This window comes from Suncus etruscus, chromosome 2 (genome assembly GCF_024139225.1).
Source record: "Suncus etruscus isolate mSunEtr1 chromosome 2, mSunEtr1.pri.cur, whole genome shotgun sequence".
NCBI lineage: Eukaryota > Metazoa > Chordata > Mammalia > Eulipotyphla > Soricidae > Suncus > Suncus etruscus.
Window position 1 is genome coordinate 169658156 of NC_064849.1, and position 24932 is coordinate 169683087.

The 24932-nt window shown below is 36.0% G+C and overlaps 1 protein-coding gene and 1 non-coding gene across 2 annotated transcripts in view; one reads left to right on the forward strand and one right to left on the reverse strand.

Annotated features, from left to right (window-relative positions):
• RIT2 (Ras like without CAAX 2) overlaps positions 1-24932 on the forward strand; it is a 465270-nt gene that overhangs the window by 162688 nt on the left and 277650 nt on the right. Inside the window, exon 3 of the mRNA XM_049769158.1 lies at positions 570-643. Coding sequence (XP_049625115.1) covers positions 570-643 — 74 coding nt within the window. The remainder of the gene's footprint in view (positions 1-569; positions 644-24932) is intronic.
• On the reverse strand, positions 6371-6477 carry LOC126003067 (U6 spliceosomal RNA). Its single transcript, XR_007493611.1, has one exon. It is a non-coding gene; the product is annotated as a U6 spliceosomal RNA (small nuclear RNA).

Here is a 24932-nt window from a genome sequence, read left to right on the forward strand (position 1 = left end):
GACCATTTTTTGGGGGTGCGTTCCCTAGGCCTCTGAGAAAATCTTCAGGGATTCAGAGACGCAGGCAGACAGGCACAGGCAGGAGAAGTTTCCTGATTTTGTTTTGCTTGAAAAAAAAAAAAGAATGAACTAATACATTTATTGCAGTTTGCTCAGCATGTAATAGGACTAAAGTACTGCTAATAATGAAATTTTATTGATGAAGGTAACATCTCTTGCTTAACTTTTTGTACTTTGGAGTTCTACATACAGCTGGGTGCAGAATTTTCTTAAAATGTTCAGAATCACATGCAGTACCTATGATCAAAATGAGGTAGTCAGATGGAAGGCAAGACTTCTTTCTCATTAATTGTTCTCTCTCTCTCACTCACTCTGGCTTATTACTCCTTCGTTGTAAGCCAACATTATTTTTTCCTTACATGATTTATCTTTGTATTTCTTGTGCTTGTATTGATATGGTTATCTAGTGATTTTTTATTGATTTTTAGAAATTTTTTGACATTAAGTCTAAAGAAGACTCATTGTTTTATGTTGAATATATTTAAATATAATCTGTGTCTTTTTTTTAGAAGATGCTTATAAGACTCAAGTTAGAATTGATAATGAGCCAGCCTACTTGGACATCCTGGACACTGCTGGACAGGTAGGTGACTTTCCAAATAATTGCAACCTCTGATGACTATTTACATTTTAACTTCAAATTAATTACCACAAAGTAGGTCTTACTATGCAAACAGAAAAGAACAAATTTGCAATAGCAGAAGTAGTACAAGAAAAGAATTGGCAGAAAAATGTAGCTCTTTGCCAACCTGGATATTTCAATGTTCCTTAATTTTCTAAATATAAAATTAAGTGTAGATGTTACATTGCCAATAAAATCATATAATTAGTTTATGAAATTTATTAAATTATCTCTATAAAATAATATCTTAAATATTAATCTAATGATGATCTTTTATCATCCAAATATAAAAGGAAAATATTTAGTAATATGCTCTTAAAACCAAGGATATGGTTTCAGAAAAGATGGTGAATCCTTCAAATAGGTACACTGAGTATTTGCTTAGGCCAGCAGGAGGTCTAGTCTTTATTCCCACAGACCAGGACCAGGCCAGAACCTGGGATTCTACTAGACTTCGGTAGACACAGATATTTCTCAGCAATTGTGAAGGATCTAGACAATGCCATTTAATTCAGGTGTGAGCATGAGCCAAGTTTATTTAATCCTAAGGAAAGCCTTCACAGCAAAATTGCCCAAATGTATCAGTGATAAGTGATAAGTGATAAGGCCTGATTGGCAACTACCCAGTGTCTTACTAGGTATGCTTTTCCAGGCATACTCTTCTATGCAGTGCCCACCTTAGTCCGTTCACAGCTCCTTTTCAATTTCTCTGAGCTGTTAGTAGGTACATTCATGTTGGAGCATGTGCTTCACACACTTCTCTGTTCAGCAGTCATTTCCCCACCTCAAAGTGCCTAAAATCAAGTGCATGTATGCCTGCATGTTCCTCCATTAGTGGTCTATGAGGCTATACTTCACTCTGATCTCTACCAGGAAAATGGGAGTTTGGGGTCTAAGATATGTGAAGAGTAGAAACTTCTCAGAAGTGTTTGTTACTTTGTTTTTTTTTAAGTGACAACTCAAAAACTAGCTAGAGGAACTCCAGTTGTCATCCTACACTACTACATTTCTGCCCTTCATTTGTCTTGGTGAGTTTACTGTAGAGAAGGGGATGTATGTGCTCAGAGTTCCCAGTTGGTTTTCTGAGAGCAGCTCAGACACAAAGGCAGCAATTGACTCAATGCTTCAGGCCAGAGGCCTGTAGCTGGAGAAAGTTCAGGCTCCAGTTTCCTCCTTCTTGCAGCCTCTCTTGGAAGAGTGGTTTGCAGCTTCTCAATTTTATCTCTAAATTCTCTTCTCTTCTTTTTTTTTTTTTTTTTTACTCTTTTTTTTTATCTTTATTTAAACACCGTGATTACAAACATGATTATAGTTGTATGATTACAGTCATGTAAAGAGCACCCCCCTTCACCGGTGCAACATTCCCACCACCAATTTCCCAGATCTCCCTCCTCCCTACCCCCCTACACCTGTACTCGAGACAGGCTTTCTACTTCCCTCATTCATTCACATTTTATGATAGTTTTCAGTGTAGTCATCTCTGCAACTGCACTCATCACTCTATGTGATGAGCTGCATGTCCTGAGCTGCACCTACAAGCCCTCATCTCTCTCGTCTCTGAGATACTGTTAAAAATGTCCTTCATTTTTCTTAAAGCCCATAGATGAGTGAAACCATTCTGCGTCTTTCTCTCTCCCTCTGACTTACTTCACTCAGCATAATAGATTCCATGTACATCCATGTATTGGAAAATTTCATGACTTCATCTCTCCTGATGGCTGCATAGTATTCCATTGTGTATATGTACCACAGTTTCTTCAGCCACTCATCTGTTGAAGGGCATCTTGGTTGTTTCCAGAGTCTGGCTATTGTAAATAGCGCTGCAATGAATATAGGAGTAAGAAGGGATTTTTGTATTGTATTTTTGTGTTTCATGGGTATATTCCTAGGAGTGGTATAGCTGGATCGTATGGAAGCTCAATTGCCAGTTTGTGAAGGAATCTCCATATCGCTTTCCATAAAGGTTGTACTAGACGGCATTCCCACCAGCAGTGAAAAAGAGTTCCTTTCTCTCCACATCCCCGCCAGCACTGCTTGTTTTCCTTTTTTGTGATGTGTGCCAATCTCAGTGGCGTGAGGTGGTACCTCATAGTAGTTTTGATTTGCATCTCCCTGACGATTAGTGATGTTGAACATCTTCTCTTCTTGAAGGTGCTTCCACTCTGGATGCTTACTATTCTCTGATAACTCTTCAGATGATGGCTTGCAAAGATATCTGTTCATCAAGACTGTTTTTATTTGTAGACCCAAGAAATTTTTTGTGTTGATTTTTCTGCCATCCTGGATTTGGCTAAATGAAATTTCTCTTAACATGGGAGAATCTGATATTCCCTTTCTTAGTCTATTTGATATTAACCATACACTTTAATGCTTAACTGATTTTTTCCTTTATTTAAACATCTTGATTAAAATTTAATTGTGATTAGGTTTTAGTCAGGTAAAGAACACCCCCCTTCACCAGTGCAACATTCCCACCACCAATGTCCCAATTCTCCCTCTATCCCACCCCACCCCCACCAGTACTCCAGACAGGCTTTCCAGTTCCCTCATTCATTCACATGGTTATGGTAGTTCTCTGTGTAGTTATTTCTATAACTGCACTCACCACTCTTTGTGGTGACCTTCATGAAGTGAGCTGGAAGTTCCAGACCTCCTTTCAGATTTACATCTCCCTGATGATTAGTGATGAGGAGCATTTTTTCATGTGCCTTTTGGCCATTTGTATTTCTTTTTCTCAAAGTGTCTATTCATTTCTTCTCCCCATTTTTTGATGGGATTAGATTTTTTTCTTGTAAAGTTCTGTCAGTGCCCTGTATATTTTGGATATTAGACCCTTATCTGATGAGTGTTGGGTGAATAGTTTCTCCCACATGGTGGGTGTATCCTGGGCACTACTTCTTTTGAGGTGCAGAAGCTTCTTGGCTTAATGTATTCTCATCTGTTGATCTCTGCTTCCACAGGGAACATTGTCTGGGAACTCAAGCCTATTCCACTGATCTTAGGGTCTGTCTTTATTCCAATACCATGCTATTTTGGTAACTATTGCTTTGTAGTACAGTTTAAAGTTGGGGAAAGTAATGCTTCCCATACTCCTTTTCCCTAGGAGTGCTTTAGCTATTCGAGGGTGTTTATTGTTCCAGATGAAGTTCATAAGTGTTTGATCCACTTCTTAAGGAATGTCATGGGTATTTTTAAGGGGATCACATTAAATATGTATAATGCTTTGGGGAGTATTGCCATTTTAATGATGTTAATCCTGCCAATCCAAGAGCAGGGTATCTGTTTCCATTTCCCTGTGTCCTCTCTTATTTCTTGGAGCAGGGCTTTATACTTTTCTTCGTATAGGTCTTTCAAGTCTTTGGCCAAGTTGACTCCAAGGTATTTGAGTTTGTGTGGTACTAATGTGAATGGGATTGCCTTCTTGATGTCCATCTCTTCCCTATCATTATTCATGCATAAAAAGGCCATTGATTCCGTGTGTTCATTTTGTAGCCTGCCACCTTGCTATATGAGTCTATTGTTTCTAGAAACTTTTTGGTAGTCTTTAGGGTTTTCTAAGCAGAGTATCATGTCGTCTGCAAACAATGAGAGCTTGACTTTATCCTTCCTATCTGGATTCCCTTGATATCTTTTTCTTGCCTGATGATATAGCAAGCACTTCCAGTACTATGTTGAAGAGGAGTGGTGAGAGCGGACAGCCTTGTCTTGTACCTGCATTTAGAGGAAAGGCTTTTAGTTTTTCTCCATTGAGGATAATATTTGCCATTGGTTTGTGGTAGATGGCTTCAACTAGAAAGGTTCTTTTCATTCTCATCTTGTTGAGTCTATCCTGGAGAATGACCCATGTACATTGGAGAAGAAAATGTATCCAGGTTTTTGGGATGGAGTGTCCTATATATATTTACTAGTTCTCTTTCTTCCATTACTCTTTTCAGGGCAAGAATGTTTTAGTTGGACTTCAGTCTGGTTGACCTATCAAGTGTTGATAGGGCTGTGTTGAGGTCTCCCACAATTATTGTGTTATTATTGATGTCTTCTTTCAGATTTGTCAGTAATTGTATTAGATAATTTGCTGGTCTCTCATTGGGTGCATATATGTTTAATAGTCTAATTTCTTCCTGTTGCACATATCCCTTGATTAGTACATAGTGTCCATCTTTGTCCCTTACCACTTTTCTGAGTATAAAGTTGGTGTCATCAGATATTAATATGGCCAGCCCAGATTTTTTGAGGGTGTTGTTTGCTTGGATGATTTTCCTCCGGCCTTTGATTTTGAGTCTATGTTTGTTCTGACTATTCAGATGTGTGTCTTGTAGGCAGCAGAAGGTTGAATTCATCTTTTTGACCCATTTTGCCACTCTGTATCTTTTAATTGGTGAATTTAGTCCATTGACATTGAGGGAGAATATTGTCATAGGATTTAATGTCATCTTTGTAGATAAGTTTGCTGTGTTTGTTGGTCTCCCTTGTCTTAAATTAGACCTTTCAATTTTTCCTTTAAGGCTGGTTTTTCATCTGTGAAGTTTATCCATGAATCTATGTACCTTTCCTTTAAACCTGAACATGAGTCGGGCTGGATGTAGTATTCTCGGTGAGGCATCCATTTCATTCAGTCTTGTCACATATGCCTCCACTATCTCCTCGCCTTGATATTTTCTTGTAACATGTCTGCTGTAAGTCTTAGGGATGCTCCTTTGAATGTAATTTTCCTTTTTGATCTTGACGCTTTCAGTATTATATCTCTATCTGTGGGATTTGTCATCATAACGAGGTGTGTCTTGGGGTGTTTTTCTTTGGCTCTCTTTTAGCTGGTACTCTTCGGGCATACAGGATTTGATTGCATGTAGTCTTTAACTCTGGGAGTATCTCTTTGATGATGTCTTTGACAGTTGATTCTTCCTGGAGATCTCTTACATGGGTCTCTGGGACTCCAATGATTCTTATATTGTTTCTGTTGAGTTTATCAAAGACCTCTATTTTTATCTGTTTGCATTCCTTGAGTAATTTTACCATTGCCTGACCGTTTGTCTTAAGGTTCTTTTCAACTTCATCTGCTGCGTTGAGTTTTTCTGCATCTCATCTTCCAGTACGCCGATTCTCTCCTCAGCTGCTAGTACCATGCTGTCGAGGCCATCCACTGAGTTTTTCAATTGAGCTACCATGTTTTTCAGATCTGTTATTTCAGTTTGGAGTTTTCTGATTTCTGTCTTTGTGTTCTGTTCAGATCGATCTATGCTTTCTTTTAGTCCTACAAACATCTTCCATATTTCGATTTTAAGTTCCTTATCCGAGAGGTTAATCTGATGGTTGGAATTTTTTAGGTCATTCAAGCTATTGTCTTCATTCTCTGTGCATGGTGCTCTGTGCATGGTTTTTGCCTGCAAGGTTTCCCCATTGTCACGATTGTAGTGTGGTTTTTCCTGCATATTGTGGTGGGGTTCATTGGTTAGAAATAGTGCATGGCAGCTCCACTCGCTTCACCGCCATGCTCTTCTGCTGCCTCTAGTTGACAGTTTTTTGGAGGTGCACTCCCTAGGCCTCTGAGGAGAGCTTCTGGTATTCAAGAAACACAGACAGGCACAGGAAAGATTTCCCTTGAAGTTCTCAGAAGGATCAGAGGCATGGCAGGGCAGAGCCTCCGCAGGCCAGAGGGCTCAGCTTATTGGTTGGCAACCCCACAGCCAGACTAAAAATATGGAACACTTCACGAATTTGCATGTCATCCTTGCACAGGGGCCATGCTAATCTTCTCTGTATCGTTCCAATTTTAGTATATGTGCTGCCCAAGTGAGCACGTTAACTATTTTTTTTAGTTTACAACTTTTAAAACAAAAACTTCAGAATTATTTCTAGAAGCAAATATTTTATTATAAAATGTAGTAATGACTTATTTTAGCATTTAGTATGATATATATTTATCATAAATACTTTAGTATTTTAGCTTGAGTACTTTAGTTTGAGATCATTTGTTATAAAAAGTAATTACAATTAAGTATAATAATGATTATAACATTATTAATTTATAAAGATAGTAATTGCTATTGTTTATAACAATGTTGTTTATAAAAATAGTAAATATTAATGTGTGTGTTTGTTTTGTTTGGTGTTGCTTAGAGTTTACTCTTGAGTCTGTGCTCAGTGGTCAGTCCTGATCATGATAGTCAGGGACCATATGCAGTGCAGGGGATCTAATCTGCATTGGTTATATACAAGACAAGCACTCTACCTAGTGTCCTTTCTCTCTGGACCTTAAATGCATTTTGATTTTCTTCTAAGGAAGACAAATATGGTCATAGAAAAACTTCTGCAAGATGATATATATGAATGTATGTATACATGCACACATGCATGTATAAATAACATATTATATATTATTATATATGATATATTATATACAGAAAATAATATATATCACATATATATATATATATATAAACAATCCACAGCCATATATGGGTGGCAGAGGCTACTCTGAATGACGTTTAATATTCTGTGCGGTAGTTTAGTGATTCGATGACTCAACCCCTTATGTGATTCTGCTCAGTTGCTAAGCTCAGCAGTGCTTAGTTCAGTTCAAGCAACCAAGAGCATTCTTCAAGGTACACAGAGCTCTTTTTCTTTGGGGGGGGCACACCCGGTGACCTGGTGATACTCCTGGCTAGGTGCTCAGAAATCGCTCCTGGCGTGGGGGACCATATGGGACGCCAGGGGATCAAACCTTGGTCAGTCCTAGGCTAGTGCAGGCAAGGCAAATGCCCTACCACTTGATCCACCGTTCCAGCCCCAAGGTACACAGGGTTCTTATGGACTGTACACAGTCGTGCTCAGGGACCTATATGGAACTAGGAATTGAAGTTAGATCCTGAAACATGTCACATATATTCAAAAGCTTTGAGCCATATCCCTGATTCCAGGGTGTTATTTTTCATGACTATTTTATGATAAAATTCTGAGGGAGAAAAAATGGCTAAACCATTTCACAAATCTATAATGTCTACAAAAACTGAAGACATATCCTTAGTAGATCAGTATATGTGAAGTGTAACTATGTGATCATTGTGTCTACATGTTGATGTGTGTGTTTATTCCTCACATTTTCAACAAGATCGTATGTGCAGGGCTTTATTGTATTTGTTATTGCTGTTCTTGGCCACGAAAAACTTTTGATTTTATCTTTTCATATTTAGGAATGAGTTTAGATTCAAATGAAAAAAAAACGTATCACATTCCTTTGTCTTGCCATTAATTGTATCACCTCTTTAACTTTATCTCATAAACAGTGATTTTTTTATCAAACCATGTTTTAAACATTTGCTCACTTAACATAATGATATGTAGAACATTAAAATTTATGTATATCATTTATATTTTTAGCTGAAACTTGGCATTCACAAGACGAAACCTGACAAATTAAAAAAACAACAACATTGAGTTATACTTAGCCTAAATATACTTAGTAAAGTGACTACTAAGACTTTCTAAAGTATACTTTTGATAGAAGTTGTTGAAATATGGGTCATTTAATAACTTCATCCTTAATTTCTCAGCTTAATGGTTCAATTATTTTAAAACATTTTCTCTAATGTTCCATTTCTGTGGTATACAGTGCCAGAATTTTGTGTTGTACAACTTCTGCTCAGATGTCATTCATCTTAGTCAAACAGAAGTTTTACTAGGGTAAATTTCCTTAGATCAAATTCTAAAATCAGTTAATTCATAGTGCACCTTTCCCATCGACATCACCGATGTCTCCCACCCCCACCTAATCCCCACCTTGATCTAGGACAGGCAAATTGCTTCTCTCTCTCTCTCTCTCTCTCTCTCTCTCTCTCTCTCTCTCTCTCTCTCTGTCTCTCTCTCTCTTTCTTTTTGACACTGTAGATTGCAGAGGTGTTAAGGAGGGGTACTTAATCTGTTAGTTTCTCCACTTTCAGCACCGAATTCTTGTCCACAAGAACCAGTTCCATCAATCATTGTCCTAGCAGACTCAGCATCTAGGTCTACTCTAGCTCCACACAGGACTCTTTGTGGAGAGCTTCCTTCTTGGGCTGGATGTCCTGACCTTTGTCTTTATTGTTTCTGGGTATTATTACCATACTATCTCTTCTTTTTTATATCCCAAATATGAGTGACATTATTCTTTTTTTCAATTTTATTGTTATTGAAACTGTTGTTATTTACAGAGACCTTTATAGTTGTGTTTCAGGCACACAGTGAATTAGGACCAATCTCACCACCATTGTCCATCTCCCTCGACCAATGTTGCTTAACACTGCATATTGCATCCAATGCCACCCTCACACCTCCATCCTGCCAGTAGAACAGACACATTTTACGTTTAGTTTGTTAAAGTTTGGGTCTCTGTTTCATTGTTGTTGCCTTTGGGGTGGACATTTAGTTATATCCTTTTTTTAACACTACCAGTGCACTTGAGACTGCTTGGCCCCTGAACCCCATTCTTGCATAAACATATTTCTCCTCTTCCACTCAGTTTCTTTCCTTCTTCTCGCTATCCTCTGGTGCCAAGGGTGTTCGAGGCAACTTCTATTTAGACCACTGCATTTCTTCATGAAGTTATTTAATCACCACATATAAGTGATAGCATTCTGTATTTATCCATTTTTACTGACCTACTTCATTTGACATAGTATCTTCTAGTTCCATCCATGTAGCTGCAAATTGCATGATTGCATATTTCCTTATATGTATCACAACTTCATAATCCACATTTCTGTTGCTGGATATCTAGGTTTATTGCAAGTCTTGGTTATTTTATTTAGTGCTGCAATGCATAGTGGTGTGCACAAACCCATTGGATGAATGTTTTACTGTCCTGGAAATAGATACACAAAAGAGAGGAATTGATGGGTCATATGGCACTCAATTTTGACTTTACTTAGAACCCTTCATACTATTTTCTATAGAAATTGGTCTAAGAAGCATTCCCACCAACAGTGGATGAGAGTTCCTTTCTCACCACATGCCCATCAACAGAGATTGATCCAAGTATTTTTGATATGTGCATCCTCACTGGTATCTATTAGATATCTAATGATACCTAATTTTTGTCTTGATGTGCATTTCTCTAATGATAAGTGATGATGAGCATTTTTCATGTCTGTTGGCCATCTGCTGGTCTTCTCAGAGAAGGGTCTATTCATTTCTTCTTCACATTTCAATGGGGTTTTTAGGTTTAGATATCAAACTTTATCTGATGTGTTAAGTTCAAAATTTTCTCCCATTCAGTTATCTGCTTTCTAATGTTAGCCCGGTTTCTTTTTCTATACAGAAACTCTTTAGTTTGATGTAGTATTCAGGTTTACAGCTATAGCTCTTGCTATTGGCATATCATCAAAGACTTCTTTGTGGTCTAAGTCTTGGGTGTTTGCTTATGTTTTCCTCAATGAACTTTATGGATTTGGATCTAATCTCACCGTCTTTATTCTACTTTGAAAGGAATTTTGTGTAAGGTGTGAGATTATTGGAGTGTTCTGCCAATGCTTTCCTCAATGAACTTTATGGATTTGGATTCCAATTAATCTATATAGTAGTTTAGATAAGTTGGTCATATTTTATTATTGACTTTTCCAATGTATGAGCATGAGATGTTCTTCCATTTCCTTAGGTCTTCTTTTTTTTCTAAAATGTTTTGAAGTTTTCACGGTATAGATATCTCATTTCTCTTGTTAGGTTGATTTCTAGGTACTTAATAGTTTTAGACATTGTTTTAACTGAAATAGATTTTTTGATCTCTTTCTCCTGCTCTGAGTCGTTATTTATATAAAGGAATACAACTGTCTTTTACGTAGTGAATTTATGCTGGCCACTTTGCTGGAAAGTTTATTGTTTCTAGAAGCTTTATTTTATGCCAAACCCTTTCTATGGATCATTTCACTCAGCATAATAATAGCTTCCATGTCCATCTATATGTAGACACATTTTATGGCTTTATTTTTTCTAATAACTGTATAGTATTCCATTGTGTAGATGTTCTATAGTTTCTTTAATGTTGTTTTTTATTACCTGGTTATTTTTATATTCTGGCTATTGTAATAGTGTTGCACTGAACATAGGGGTATAGAAGGCATTTTTGCATTGCGCTTTTTTGTTCCTGGGGTATATGCCTAGAAGTGGTATTTCTGGGTCATATGGAAGCTCATTTAAAGCATAAATATCTTGTATTAAATGTTAAACAAAACATTTTGTCTTCAAACATTTATAGTTCCCAAAATGTTTTATTCATTCATTAGTAAGTTATTTAATAATAATTATCACTTTTTAGATAAATTTATGAATAAAAATCAATTAATATTGCTCTAGTGAAAATGAAAAGGATAGAATGCAGAAGGGCTTGTTTCAAATTAATTTTGAAAAGTCATTGCATTACTTTCATGTATTTCCTACTTTGGAATATTCAGAGTGAGAGATCATAGATGTCTTTACTGAAAAAACAGTATCTGAAAAACTCTGAATGAAGAAGACTCTAGATAAATTTAGAGGAAAATAAATAGAAAACTGGAGTATAAAAAAGCTTGGGGTGTGTGTGTGTGTGTGTGTGTGTGTGTGTGTATGTATGGAGGAGAGCTTACATTATATGCTATAGCCTAGTTGGCCAGAAAACAAAAAGAGTACAAGGAGGGAAATATAAAATTAAGAACAAATAACGATATGTATTTTGATTATGTAAACTATGTAAACTGGTAAATTATTTTTGAAAAGTAGAATATTAATATAAAACAGTCTTAATATGTCAAAATTAAAAGTGGCTAGTTTTCTTTATATTATGAAAACAATTATTTGTTTGTTTTTGTTTTTGAGCCACACCCGTTGGATGCTCAGGGGTTACTCTTGGCTATGTGCTCAGAAATAGCCCCTGGCTTGGGGGGACCATATGGGACGCCGGGGGATCGAACTGCAGTCTGTCCTACGCTAGCACTTGCAAGGCAGACACCTTACCTCTAGTGCCACCTTCCCGGCCCAGAAAACAATTATTAAGTGAGAATTTTTTTTTTATCATAGTCTACCTGTTTCTGCTATCTTGCTTGGTTTATTCTAGGTGTTTTATTATTATAAATGCCTTGTGGACAGTTGTGAAAGAAAATATATCCTCACTTTTTTCACTTCATCTCTAGTAGAGATTGAAGACTCCTGGTGAATTAATTTTCTATTAAACCTATTGCTATTCATAATAATTTCAATGGCCCTAAAAAGCATGTTTCATTGTGTTATAAATTCAGTTTGAGGTGGCAAATATCTTCAATATAAATCATCAATCTTCAATTAAACAGCAGAGCTGCTAAAATGCTCTGATTTTAGAAAGGTGGGTTACATTCTGGACCAACAACTGGTAAAGGGCATGCTGAACTTTACTTCAATGAGCTATTGGAAACAAAATGTTACCAAGAATAATGAAGGCGACATCAGGTCTTCAAAGTAAGAAACTTTAAATCAATAGCATTTGGTGTGGATCCCTGGAAGAGTGTTATTTGTCTCTCTCCTAAATATGCACTGGATTCTGAACTCTATATAAAGCAAATGAAATGGTTATGAAAATCTTATTCTGAGAGGACCCGAAGACATAGTTTTCTATGTTTGAAAGACAGTTTGAAGTTAAACGACAAGTCTCCCACTAAGCTAGCGATATCTTTAGTATCACTAGGAAATCAAAAGATATATTTGTCCTTCCAGGCTACCAAATAAAATATTTTGCACCCTGCTTTCAGCTTTGAAGAAAAGCAGTTTGACTCCCCAAATCTCTTCAGACAAACACACTTTCATACTCTAAACAAAATGCTTAGGTGAGTTGCTCTCACAGTTATTTAGGTTCTTCTACTCTATTACCCAAAAATGCTGTTCTCACATCCTGGATCAATTCAAGCTGCAAATAAAGGCTAAAATCTAACTGGTGAAAACCCAAAGTACATTTTTATAATTTGTGTTTTTAATGGGTTATTAACCTAGACCATTGTAAATGTTTTTTCCGATATTTACTTTCTTGGTGTTTAGTGCTATTTTTCCCCATTATAGTTAGGAATATCCCCTTTACAAAATGCTTTTATTATGCTTGCTGTATGCTACTCTGATTTTAATAATAAATTACTATTCAGGGAAACAAAAAGCCCCTTTTATATAAAGTGATACTATCTCATTTCAGATAAGATTCATGTTTGTTTCTTTATAATTGCTCCTGTTCTTCTGTAATTATTTTCTCTTTACTCTAAGATCTGAAATTTCAGAGAAAAATATTTCGAATAATATAGAAAGACAACAAATATGCAAGACAGGGGAGATTATTTTTGAGGTAAATAGAGCCACAAATCATAAGCTCATTAAACTACAGGAAGTTAATGAGTCGTTATATTTGTAAAATCTTAGTGTCTGGCCTCTTAAAAAGGCACATTATTTCTCTTATGTCAGAGTTTACTGTATTATTGTTTTTATTATTAGTTTTACTGTATTATTGGTTTTTCAGGTAAGTAGAATGAATATGGAGAGAGATAAGGAGCATATTCATTATAGTGATTTGTTGACAAATTTGTGGGAGTTTAGAAATTAATATATTGAATAATTAGAAAAAGAGTATCACTATGTAAATACAATACCCAAAGCATAAACATTTGGGCCCTGATGGTATAATTTCACTTCAAAATCACAAGTACCAAAAAGGCCAATGTCCAAGAAAAAAAATTAAATACTTCAGCTCTACAAAAGACTGGAAATTCATTGTTCCTCCTTACATTTGTATGAGCATATTTATACTCCTAATGATCAGGGTGAAACCCTTGCATATGGGGAGATCTATATGTTTACTCAGACATTAACTCAAATGCTAATCTCTTTTATATATACCATTAAAAATAGATTCAGAGAAAAATGTCTCCCCAGGTCTCTGAGCATCTCTGAAACCAGTCAAGTTGAAACAAACAATTAATCACCATCAAACTAGTTGGGTAGTGTTTTCTATTATCAATATGTAGAGGAAGCATTTGACAAGATCCAGCACCATTCCTGATTAATTAGTAGAAAATAATTAGTATAAAATTAATTAGTATAAAATTAATTAGTATAAAAATAGTCATGTTCATTAAGAAAAATATTGTTTCTTTCACTTTATGAACCCCAAGAGAATTGTAGTCTAACTCATAATACACCTGGTGGCTGCTTATAAGAAATGCTTATAAAATTTAAGTACAGTATTAAGTCACTAATATGCTTACATATTTATACATTAAATCCAAATAATAAAACTAAACTTTTCTTGCATTTGATCATACACAACTTGTCAGTCTGTCTTCTAATTTATAGAAATAAATTTTGTGACTAATTGTTATTGCTAACACATACAAATTTATAGTCCCTTTTCAAAATTGCATTACTTTTTTGGTTGATTAAGATTTTCTTAGAAATTTAATATTTCTGAGACTGCTATGATAGTACCGGGAGGAGGGTGTTTGCTTTGTACATTGTTGATCTGATTTTAATTCCTGGCACCCCATGTGGTCCCCTTGACACCCCAGAAGTGATGATCCTTTAATTTAGATCAGGAAAGAGCCCTGACACTGTTGGGTGTGGCACCAAAACAAAACAAAACAAAATCATCTATTGCCAAACTAAATAAAGAGGCTCTAACTGATTTATCAAGGGCTCTTTGTGCCTGATCTCTCCTCAGATAAGACACTTATCAAAAAGTTCTGTAGACATAATTAATTGTTATATTCCCTAAGCTATAATGTTCCAACAGGTTGTCAGTTCCTTTTGTAGCAGGTAAATCTCTAAGCAGTGGTTCACAACTTAAGTAAATTATGAACTGTTATTAAAGTGACAATTTTATCACAGGAATTATTCTTAAATGGAGTGCAGTGACCTAAATCTGTAAAATAACTGGCCCCATGGCTTTTTTGAGGAACAGTAACATTATGGTCTAACCTTTCAATTCTGCATGCATCAAAAATCAAATGAAAGCAGGCTTTCTAATATGTAAAACCCCAAAGAGTAAAGTTACATCTAAAAATGTACCGTTAGACTTAAGATTGCCATTCAAAGATGTAGTGTCTGCTGATATCTAGAGATCTAAAACTTTAAACACAAGGTTTCAGCATAATAGAGCATGCCTATCGTTTTGTTGTTGTTGTTGTTGTTGTTTTCAGGTCACACCTGTTTGATGCTCAGGGGTTACTCCTGGATAAGCGCTCAGAAATCACCCCTGGCTTGGGGGGGACCATATAGGGACGCCGGGGGATAGAACCTCAGTCCTTCCTTGGCTAGCGCTTGCAAGGCAGACACCTTACCTCTAGCGCCCCCTTGCCGAGAGCATGCCTATCTTATGATAATTATAGAAACCAAAATTAAAGTTTTATTTAATTTTTTAAATTTTATTAATAGAGACTGGAATGATAGCCCAGCAGCAGGGCATTTGCCTTGCTCATGAAGACCCGGGACTTACCAGGATTCAATCCCTGGCATCTCATATGGTCCCCTCTGCCAGACAGGAATAATTTTTGAGCACAGAGCCAGGAATAACCCCTCAGCACCATCAGATATGTGGCCCAAATACAAAAACAAACAAACAAACAAAATCTAGTAAGAGGGTTTTATTAACAGTACTAAACTATTTCCCAATAATGACAAATTTCCTGTAGTTTATAATTTAGGAAATTAAAAAATTTTTATTTTGTTTGTTTTTGGATCACACCCGGCAGCGCTCAGGGGTTATTCCTGGCTCTATGCTCAGAAATTGCTCCTGGCAGCCTCGGGGACCATATGGGATGCCGGGATTCGAACCACCATCCTTCTGCATGCAAGGCAAATGCCCTACCTCCATGCCATCTCTCCAGCCCCTAGAGGCAATTGAAATTTTAAAGGAAAACTTTGTTTGCAATTACACAAAATAGATGGCGAGTGTGTGTGTGTGTGTGTGTGTGTGTGTGTGTGTGTGTGTGTGTGTGTGTGTGTCTGCATCTGTGTTCAGGGAGGCACTCGAGAGGCCAGATTTTGTCAAGGAGACTGAAAGTTGGCCCATTATGTTCTTGGACTATCAGATTGAAGAATCAATGATAGTTATGAATGCTGGTATAAGAAAGTTGCTGGAAAAAAATAAGTAAAAGCACACAAATTATTGCCTAATACTTGCTTCAAGGAACTTGGTCTCTTGGAAATATATTTGGAAAATAATATCATGATAAGCTAACTAATAAGCATTTACAATGAAAGGGAACCTGACCATCTATGAGGCAGAGGAAAAGGAAAAGTAATATTCAAGACATTGGAATGTCTGCAGCAAGGAGAGTCTTAGTAGTGCAGTTATTAATGATAATAATCATTAGTAAGCCCTTGTACAGTTCAAAGGAAATGATGGTATTCTGGCATAGGGATGGAGAGCAATGTTCAGTGTCATGTCATATGTGGAAATGAGATTTGGGGTAAATCTTTCAGAGTTATGCCATAGTAAATTTTATGATAGCTTGGCCATAATCTGATGCATTAATAAGTTTCATGATAAAATCAGCAATGATTATTTTCAGTAAAGCAAATGTTCTGTATATTTGGGCTGATCCCACCAAATGCTATCAATTCTATACTGATTGTCTAGCTTCAGGCCTCTGGCCTACGAGATCATATTATGAGTACATGGGCACTGCTCTCCCATGACTTCTTTTTTTTTGGGGGGGGGGGGAGCACAGCTGGTGACACTCAGGGGCTTCTCCTGGCTGTGTGCTCAGAAATCACTCCTGGCTTGGGGGACCATATGGGACGCCAGGGGAATCAAACTGCGGTCCATCCTAGGCTAGGGTGGGCAAGGCAGACGCCTTACCGCTTGCGCCACTGCTCTGACTGCTCTCCCATTATTTCTTATGGAACAATTGAGCCTTCCTTGGAGTTTCTTGTTCCCAAGATTGAAGCAGGATATCACATGTGAGGGAGGAAGCTCACATTTATTGGAGGCACACATGTTTTCTCATCCACAATAGATCTCTTTTTTAGAAGTCTCCTAATAAGCAGGATTCCTGTCTGAGCAGGGGCCTTGGCAGCTGGCTGCCTTTTTTTAGATTTGTTTTAATTTTGCAGCTCTGCTCTAAGGGAATATACTGGAAATGGCTTCCAGAGTTTCCCTCACAGCTCTATGGTCATCCTCTGGGATTCTGGGCAATAGAAACATCTTCTACCCTCCATGAGCTCTCTGAGATCAAATCTGTGGCCAGAGGCAGCTTTTAGAATGGCAGAGCCCCTCAACTAATTTCACCCATTCTCTGACATGCTTGTTTTCTCTAGCCCCACTCTCATTCCTGAGGATTCAAGGATCTCCCTCTCTCTCTCTGTCTCTCTCTGTCTCTCTCTGTCTCTCTCTGTCTCTCTCTCTGTCTCTCTCTTTCTCTCTCTCTCACTCTCAAAATTGGGTGAAACTGCTCTGTGCCAAGGAGGTGGCACATACCTAAATTTTCATGGTCTCATTGCTTTTTTAATCCCAAGGTTATACAGGTTTGCCTAAACCAAGGATTAAATTCTTATTCCTTAAATGCTATTGGACACAAAGCCCCATTATTGTACTTAGTTTTGGAGAAAAACATGGTCCTTCTACAAAATACTCCACATTCACAGTTTATTCTTTTAAATCTAAGATCTACTAAGATAATTTTGTTATAAAACATCTGGTACTATTTATAAACATTTTTATTTTGAAGTACAATTTAAATTTGAATACTATATTTCAACTTTTAAAAAGTTAATACCGATATTTTTAGAGTAAAGCAATCATATTATAATTTATATTGGCTCACTTTTAACTAATTTAGCTACCTTTCCATGCTAATTGATATTTCTCATGACTAAAATTTAACTAAAAGGACATTTATAAGTTCTAAAAGGCTATGTAGACACCAGAAGTCTAAATAACTTGGTCAGAAACTTTTAATGTATTTTGTAATGTAGAACTAGACTAATGTTTATTAACCATGTGACATATAGCCCCCTTAGTCATTATAAGGGAACTATAGGTAAAAGTCAAACAAATGGGGTCAGGACAGAACATGTAGAGAGGAGGTAACCACTAGGACAAGAAACAAGATCAAGGGGCCGGGAAGGTGGCGCTAGAGGTAAGGTGTCTGCCTTACAAGCGCGCCAAGGAACGGACCGACCGCGGTTCGATCCCCCGGCGTCCCATATGGTCCCCCCAAGCCAGGGGCGATTTCTGAGCACATAGCCAGGAGTAACCCCTGAGAGTCAAACGGGTGTGGCCCAAAAACCAAAAAAAAAAAAAAAAAAAAAAAAAAGAAACAAGATCAGAAGGAGGCCCTGTTTGGAAAAAGGTTGAGAAACACTAACCTAGACCCTTTGTCCTAGTCGCAAAATGTAAACTGCTGAAATCCCATTGTAAACTTACATTTAAATCAGAAGTAGAAATTCTCAACGTGAAAGAATGATGCATCAGAAATGTTTGTGCAAAATACCATTCCACTTGGCAGACTTACTTTCAAAAAAGAAAAGTGTGTTGGCTCACCACTAAAAATTGAAAGGTGATTTTTTTTCTGTTTAAAATTAACATAAAATATTTATGTTTCACTCAAAAGTGCCCCACTTTTCAAATGATGCTGATTAACTTTTAAAAACTAAGCTGAGCTCTCTTCTATATAATGACTCTGATGTCATATATTTTTTGCCTGTGTACAACAGTAAACATTCTATACTGTGGAATAGATTCTTTGCTTTCTACCCTTTATATTGGTGGACTGTCACTGACCTAAGCAGCTTCCATGGATCAATGATTGAAACAAGAACTCTGGATATTTACTTTCCTGGCTTAGAATTTAGCTTCCATGATCAAAAACAGTCTCTACTTCGCCACCACCAAACTCCTATTCAGTTAGTTCCCATTTCCTTTTTTTTTGCTTTCTGTGACATGGTATTTCCATTATAATTTGCAACACACAATGATATACAAAGCAGATCTCTGCCTCATACTCCTAAGTAGTGAGAAATCAAACACATCTGAGCTTTTCAGCATTTGGCATTTTTTCCTTTGCTAGGTACCAAGAGAGTCATAATCAAAATAGCACCAGGTGCAAGGAAACCCTCTTCTAAGAGACAATTTTCTGTTACCCATTGATGGTACCACTCCTTGGAATAATTAAGACAGTAAATTTGACCACAGATGCACTTCCCTTGTTAATAATCAGGTCATTAGCTATAATAAGATCAATCTGTGATTAGATTGACTATCTCAAACCAATGGAAGGGAGCACAGACAAAATCAAATTTTAGTACGTTTCATTTATCTCTAACTATCATCTTAAACTGCAAAGTCTAAAGCATCTATAGGGGCTTATGTGCACTGTCTAGATGGCTAAGTGATTTAAAAAGCATCAACAGTATGATAGCAGAGGGAAACAAGACTTAGTGCTCTGCATGTATTCTGGGAACACTGTGCCAGAATTGGCTGGATTAGTGGGGTTTGACCTATTTTTTGAATCATTTGTATTTTCCAACAGGGTCTGGCTATGGGTAGAAACTAGTACATCTGGTGCTAAGAAAGGCAGATCTCTCAGACACAAAGAACTGCTTCAAATTTCAAAATAAATCTGACTTTTGGACCCACAAGTTATTCAGTTTTATGCTATTCAGAAAATGTAAATCCATAAATCAGAAAATAAAAAATTGATAAGATATGAGGTTGAGTGAAAATAGACATGCCTGCAAATGATTGGCTTTATTTGGTGATGATAAAAATATTAAATTTAGTAATTTAAAAACTTGTAAATAAACTAAAAAAACACCATATTATACCTTTTTTTCTTATTTTTTTTTGTGCCATACCCAGCAATGCTCTGCATTTCCTTCTTGCTTTGTACTCAGGAATCATTCCTGGCAGTGCTCAGGGGATAAAACTCAGCTCAGTTGCATGCAAGGCAAGTGTCCTACCCACTGTTCTATTGGTCTAGTCCCTGTATTAGACACTTTAAAATGATGAGTACTGGGAATGAATAAAATGTGTAAGGAAAAGACATCTGTGTCTTTATATAAGACCCATGTCTGATTACTTGGATAGCACATGGTATACGTGTATCACCAAAAGCATAGAGCTAGGAGTAAGTCCTGAGAATTGGGACATGGGGCCCAAAACACAAAATAAAGTTCAACTATGTATTACAGTTTAAAATGTGTCAATTAAAAATTAGAGTAGGGCCTGGAGAGATAGTATAGAGGTTTAGATGATCTCCTTGTGTATGGCAATTCCTGGTTCAAGCCCTGGCACCACATTATTAACTGAGCATTTCTCAGAGTAGTTCTTGATTATTTATAGCTACGGTTCACCAACAACATCCCAAATAAAAAAATAAATTTTAAAACATAACAATTTTTAGACTATGCAAGATCACTTATGACAATATCAGAACATCTGGGGCAGAGATTGAATCATATGATCAAGTAATAGAGATCCTAGCCTATGTTCCAACTTTATTTGCTTCATATGCAAAAACAGTGCAATACAAAAAAATGAAAAACAGGAATCTTTACATTCTAGGCCTGAATCTGACTGTCCTTTCTTCAGAGCCAAACTAAAAATACATTTTAAACCAATTTCAAAAGAAATGCTATTTTATAATGAAGTAATGGTTCTTTGTGCTCATTAGTGGTGAATGTTATCATAGCCAACTCCTGATTTAATAGCAACTTGGAAAATTTGTTTTGTAATTTAGCTGTAAAAAGTTTATCTGAATCCCTAGATATCGAGTATTGACTCTTCTGCATGATCCTTGGGTTCCTGCAGTTTAAAGAGTAATAGTAGTGATGCCACTAAACAATTCCAACCTGGAAAGTAGCTCTTGTAGTGCTTATTGTGATACAGCTTCAATGAACGTAAATAGCTTTTTAATCACTTTATTTTGGTGTAAGTTTATCTGATTTCTTCAGAAATGTGTTAGTATATGAACCCGTATAACTTAGTCTGTTCATATCTAATATAAAAACGGTACTATACACTCCAGAAATTCAAAATATAATAGGTATCCTGATTTAGTATACTTAGATATATTTCACATTACATAATATTGAATATAACATTGTAATTAGAGCAATAGTACAATGGTAAGGTCATTGCCTTGCATATTACCTACATAAGTTCAACATCCAGTACCCTATATAGTCTTCCAAGCTCACTCAGAGTGACCTTGAATGCTTGACCCAGAAGTAAGCCCTGGGCTCTACCAGATATGGCCCAAAACAAAACAAAGCAATATAACATTGCTTTTGTACTTAATATGTATGCAATATTGAGGAGCCATAATAATATATTAGATATGATTAGAAATAATTAATTCGCAACAATTTATATTTTTAAAAATCAAGGCTGAGGAGATATGTTTCAATTAATTAATAGGAGTAGGAAGTTAAGGAATCCATTTAACTTTAATACTAATTCTTGATAACATGTAGATAGCTCCATATTTTATAAATATTTGCCTTCTAATCACTCAGTTTGTGAAATCCTTTGTCATTAATCAAAATTATGTAAAAGGAGGGCCAGAGCAGTGGTGCAAGCAAGCAGTAGGGCATTTGCCTTGCATGCACTAACCTAGGACTAACCTAATCTCCGACTGCATGCATTTATGTGGCAGTTTATTCCAATCTACAAAATCCCTCCCACGTCATTTTGTGTCTTCCAAAATAATGTTGAATCTTTCTTTTGTCTCCTTGTCTTCATAAGTATAGTTTTAGTCTTTCCAGTTAAGTAAAGTTGCATCTTTCCATGTAATATTTTAACTGAAAATATATACATGTTGGTAGGTTATCACAAATAGTGTTGATACATGATTTAAATATATATTCAAAGTCTCCTAACATATTTTCCATATATATATATATATATATATATATATGTGGGCCACATATATATATATTGTGGGCCACACACTGTGATGATCAGGGGTTACTCCTGGCTTTGCGCTCAGAAATCGCTTCTGCTTGGGGAACCATATGGGATGCCAGGGGATTGAACCTGGGCCCGTCTCAGGTTGTCCACATGCAAGGCAAATCAAATGCCCTGGTGCTGTGCTACCGCTTGGCCCCAGAACTTTGTTTTAAGGGAGTTGTATAAAAGAAACTTTAGTAGTGATACTTATACTTTATTTATTAATCTGAATCATTTCCTATCATTCTATATACATTATTATTATATATGCTTATATAAGGATATGCATATAAATCCATGTGCATGCTCTTATACAATTTTGTATTTTGAAAAATTATAAGAAAATATTTTATTAACTGAAAGAAAATAAATAGTAAGAAGTATATATACCCCAGATAATATAGTGGAATGATCAGGTAATCAGGTAGCTGATATTTTGTGATATATGCCTCAAAATATCATTATTCATCATCTTGTAAATGAATTTGCTTTGAGTGCAAAAAAGGCAAAACAACTAAAGAATGATTCTTTATAGTGTTGATGTAAATAAGCATATATTAATCATTCTTTTTTGTTTATAAATTCATAGTGTAAATTCTTTGAGGAATAAATTGGAATGTGGATCAATAAGAATAGAGATTTAGTGTGACAATTCCTTTTATATTCAAACAATTGCTTCTGCCCACTATGAGAAAGGAAGATATCTCTCAGGCTATTAAATGCAATATCCCATGTAGTTTTAGTCCTTCTGAAGCTCCTTTATTGTGCATTTTCTATTACCCTCAAGTCAGAGGGGATGGATTGCCTCTTTTACCACATCCTTTCAACTTACACACCTTTTGGAGCAGTAAGTTATAATACAGTTCTTTTTCTGGCTTGGTCTATGTCATAGAGGGCATCTAATTAGAGCTCCTAGTTATGAGCATTGCTGCAGCAATCTCTATTTTAATTTCTCCCCAGCTGTGAGGTTGACTGAAACACAGATGGGAAGTAGAGCTGTGGGAAATCAGAGGAATTGAAAAGTTGAGTTGAAAAACCAATGAAGCCTTAACAAGAGCAGTGTTGCTTTGAGAGTTCTAAGCTCCCAGGGTGGGCAGGATTTTAGACTTTCTCATTTCCTTTCCTCTGCTTTTGGGTGTTGCTGTGTCTTGAGGTGGAAAGTGGGTGATGAGAGAGTAACTTGGTCTTGCTGTCAGTGTTTTTCTTTCTTCAAGACTGCCCCTAATGATATGGATTCCCTAAAGGTTTAGTTTTCTCTTGACTGTTTACAAGGTGACCATTTAATTTATTTATTTTTAATTAAATAATTTCTTTATTTAAACACCGTGATAACAAATATAATTGTAGTTGGGTTTCAGCTATGACAAGGACACCCCCTTCACCCATGCAATCTTCCCATCACAAATGCCCCCATATCTTCCCTCCCATACTTCTCCACCTGCATTCAAGACAGATCCTCTACATCCCTCACTCACTGACATTGTTATGATAGTTCTCAGTGTACTTATTTCTCTAACTTGTATTTTTTTAGTTTCATAAAACAAACTTCTATTTTTTAAATACTTTACATGTATCATTTTATTTATTTTTGAGATATTTTTATTTTTATCACAGCGGATTAAAAATATTTCACAGTAATATTTTAGGTACATAGTGACATTGAAACAGGGACATTCTCACCACCAATGTTGTCCTCTCCCACGCCTGTTCCCAGCTGCTAGTATAAGTGGTCCCCTCTGTGTCTAGCTTGTTGTAGATTGGGTATTGATTCTCTTGTCGTTGCTTTGGATTTAGTGTTTAAGTATGATTATTTTTTATTTCTACTCAATATTTATATGACTGTTCTTGGTACCCTTCATTATTTATTCTCCAATCTGTGAGGTAGAAAAAGATGGTTCAAGTTATGTGGTTCTATTAGAAGGAAAGAAGAAAAAGGAAAAAAGGGGGGGGGGCAAAATCAAACAAGCAAAATGGGAGGAGTCATTCTAGAGGCTATATATATCAATTTAACAGAAGAAAGGGAAAAAGGAAGAAAAACATAACAAGAGTACAAAAAAGAAAAAAAAACAATAAAGACAATAACCATGGTCCTGAGATAAAAACAAGACAAAGCACAAAAAACACAGACAAAATAAACAAAACAACAAAAACAAGCAACAACAATAACAAAAAAATAATTTGTGCTTTTTTTGCATAGGTACAATAAATATTGGGGAGATTAGAAAGAGATTTCTCTTGGCCTAAGAAATACAGGGTTTCTCCACCCCTAAAATATACTATCATAGGAATAACTATAGGCTCCATACTTGCTCTTATTCTCTCCCCTAGGTCTTTTTGTGATATATGGGAACTTTCCACTCCATTGTGGATGATAAAATCAGGCCTATGTAACTAAAGACCTTGGTATTTGCACAGGTCATAGGATGGAGCCTAGGATGGAGTCTTTCTTTATGATTTAGAAGTTTTGCTCCATCACTGTTGTTTTTAATCAGTCTTCAGTAGTTGGTGGTCTTGGTTTTTGCACAATGCATCTCTTTATTATCAATTTTAACAACCTAGAATAATCAGCTGTATTCCAGATATTAAAGCAAACTGGGGTGATTGTCAGTTTGGATAGTGTCTAAGTACATTAAGAGAAAACAGTAATACATTCTGACCTTGCATTTTGTGTCCTGAATTCTATTCTTATTTTGTCATCTGGTTTCATTTTAGACTGAGAATTCAGTAATAAGACACTTGACATAGCTCTAGAATTTTCACCCTAATGAACATGTCCTGTTGTGTTCCAACAGACTTTAGACTGTCACTGAGAAGGATGTTATCAAAAACTAAATCCTTGAGGATAAATGTGTAATTATGCAAAAAGTGTTAAAATATTTTACACATTATATGAAATATAAAAGTATTTTATAAATACTTTATACAAAAAGTATTTAATATGCCATTACATTCTTAGCAAATTATTCCAAAGCTTTGTTTCCCACCTTTCATTAGTCTAAAAGATATCTAGGGTGACTCAATATTCTCTGCAGAAAATTAAGTATGATTTATTCCAATTAAACACATATTATGTGTCACAATTAGAATGTAGGAGGTATGATGAATTACACAGAGACAAAAATAAGTTTTTCAAAAACAAAAATTTATAACTAGTTCTCTACTTCTTTCTTAATTAGATAATATAGATACAGGTTTTTCATTAATATATATAAATTATTTTGTTGATTTTTATATATAGATAAAAGACAAAATATATGGTAATTGTAATAGCACTTGCTATTTAAAATAAGAGCTAAACCCATGTTATTAATGTTCTTTTATTCTAATTCTGCTTTATTTTACCCTACT